The sequence below is a fragment of the Chanos chanos genome, chromosome 6, assembly GCF_902362185.1.
Source record: "Chanos chanos chromosome 6, fChaCha1.1, whole genome shotgun sequence".
Taxonomy (NCBI): domain Eukaryota; kingdom Metazoa; phylum Chordata; class Actinopteri; order Gonorynchiformes; family Chanidae; genus Chanos; species Chanos chanos.
The window spans coordinates 5,642,547-5,643,679 of record NC_044500.1 but is presented as its reverse complement, the minus strand read 5'-3'; the positions used below and the strand labels follow the sequence as shown (position 1 = coordinate 5,643,679).

Below are 1,133 nucleotides of genomic sequence, written 5' to 3'. Positions count from 1 at the left end.
TCCATGTGGACAGGCATCAGTGTTCCACACCTGTTCGTTGGGGGAAAAAAAGTCAATATTTGACGTGGTTGCAGGTCCATTCCTGTCCACTGGAGGTCACTATTTCTCCTTTCTCAGTTCTTGTTTTTTTCTTTAAATATGATGCTTTGTTACGAATGTCATTTTGTTTAAAAAAAATGTTTTAAACAGGATTGTATGAAAAGAAAAGTTACTAAAGGAAGCACTTTGGGTTTGGGATAGCAACTTTATGGCTTTTCATTCCGCCCTTCATGAACATGTGTCCTGGGACATGTCATGGCTTCGACGTTGACATTTTTCCAGACGTCAGTATTTAATGTTCTCTCTCTCTCTCTTTTTTTTTTCTTTTTTATTAAACATTCACTTTTTTCCTTTGGTATGCCCTTCTTCCAGCATAAACACTATTTGTCTTTCATTGCCTCCTTCATTCTCTTTTTCTCTTTCTCCTTCTGTGACTCCTTCACGTGCATTTTTTTATGCAGTTCACAGGCGTCCCAGCGTGCGGGATTGGAACAGCCTGCGGGGGGGGGGGGGGGGGGGATTGATGAAAAGAAAGATAGTGGGACGGAGGAGAGGCGAAAAGGGAGGAGAGCATCAGTGCACCCAACCCTTCTTTTTCTCTGGTATCTTCATCAGTTCTTCCTCTTTAAAGAATTCATCTGTAACAAAAAAAAGAAAGAAAGAAAAAAAAAAGAAAAAACAGAATTAGTCAGTTTTTGTGTGTGTGTGTGTTAATTTCATTCTGTTTCACAGCTCTGTGCAAAGTCTCAAGGCTCCATATGCTGAGTTGCTTGAGGCAACAGAGGAAAAAAAAAATCTTGAAGAAGTTTAAAGGGAGTTAAAAGCGTAATATGAAACAGGAGTAAAACTTTGGAAACACGAAAGGGTGTGTTTGTGTGTGTGTGGGTGTGGGTGTGTGTGTGAGTGTGTGTGTGTGTGAGTGTGTGTGTGTGTGTGTGTGTGTGTGTGTGTGTGTGTGTGAGTGTGTGTGTGTGTGTTACCTGCACACTCTGGGCAGCATTTGCCTGTTTGACGTGTGATGTTAGTGCAACTGAGCAATGGACACTGTTTTCTCTGACACTTCGTGACCCCATGCTGGAGAGAGAGAGAGAGAG

The 1,133-nt window shown here is 41.8% G+C and overlaps 1 protein-coding gene across 1 annotated transcript in view; it reads right to left on the bottom strand.

The window, feature by feature from the left end:
- Positions 1-612: 612 nt before the first annotated feature.
- The window catches only part of chrd (chordin), a 17,234-nt gene continuing 16,713 nt past the window's right edge, over positions 613-1,133 (bottom strand). Inside the window, exons 20-21 of the mRNA XM_030778763.1 lie at positions 1,020-1,113; positions 613-677 (exon numbers count right to left, since the gene is read on the bottom strand). Coding sequence (XP_030634623.1) covers positions 613-677; positions 1,020-1,113 — 159 coding nt within the window. The remainder of the gene's footprint in view (positions 678-1,019; positions 1,114-1,133) is intronic.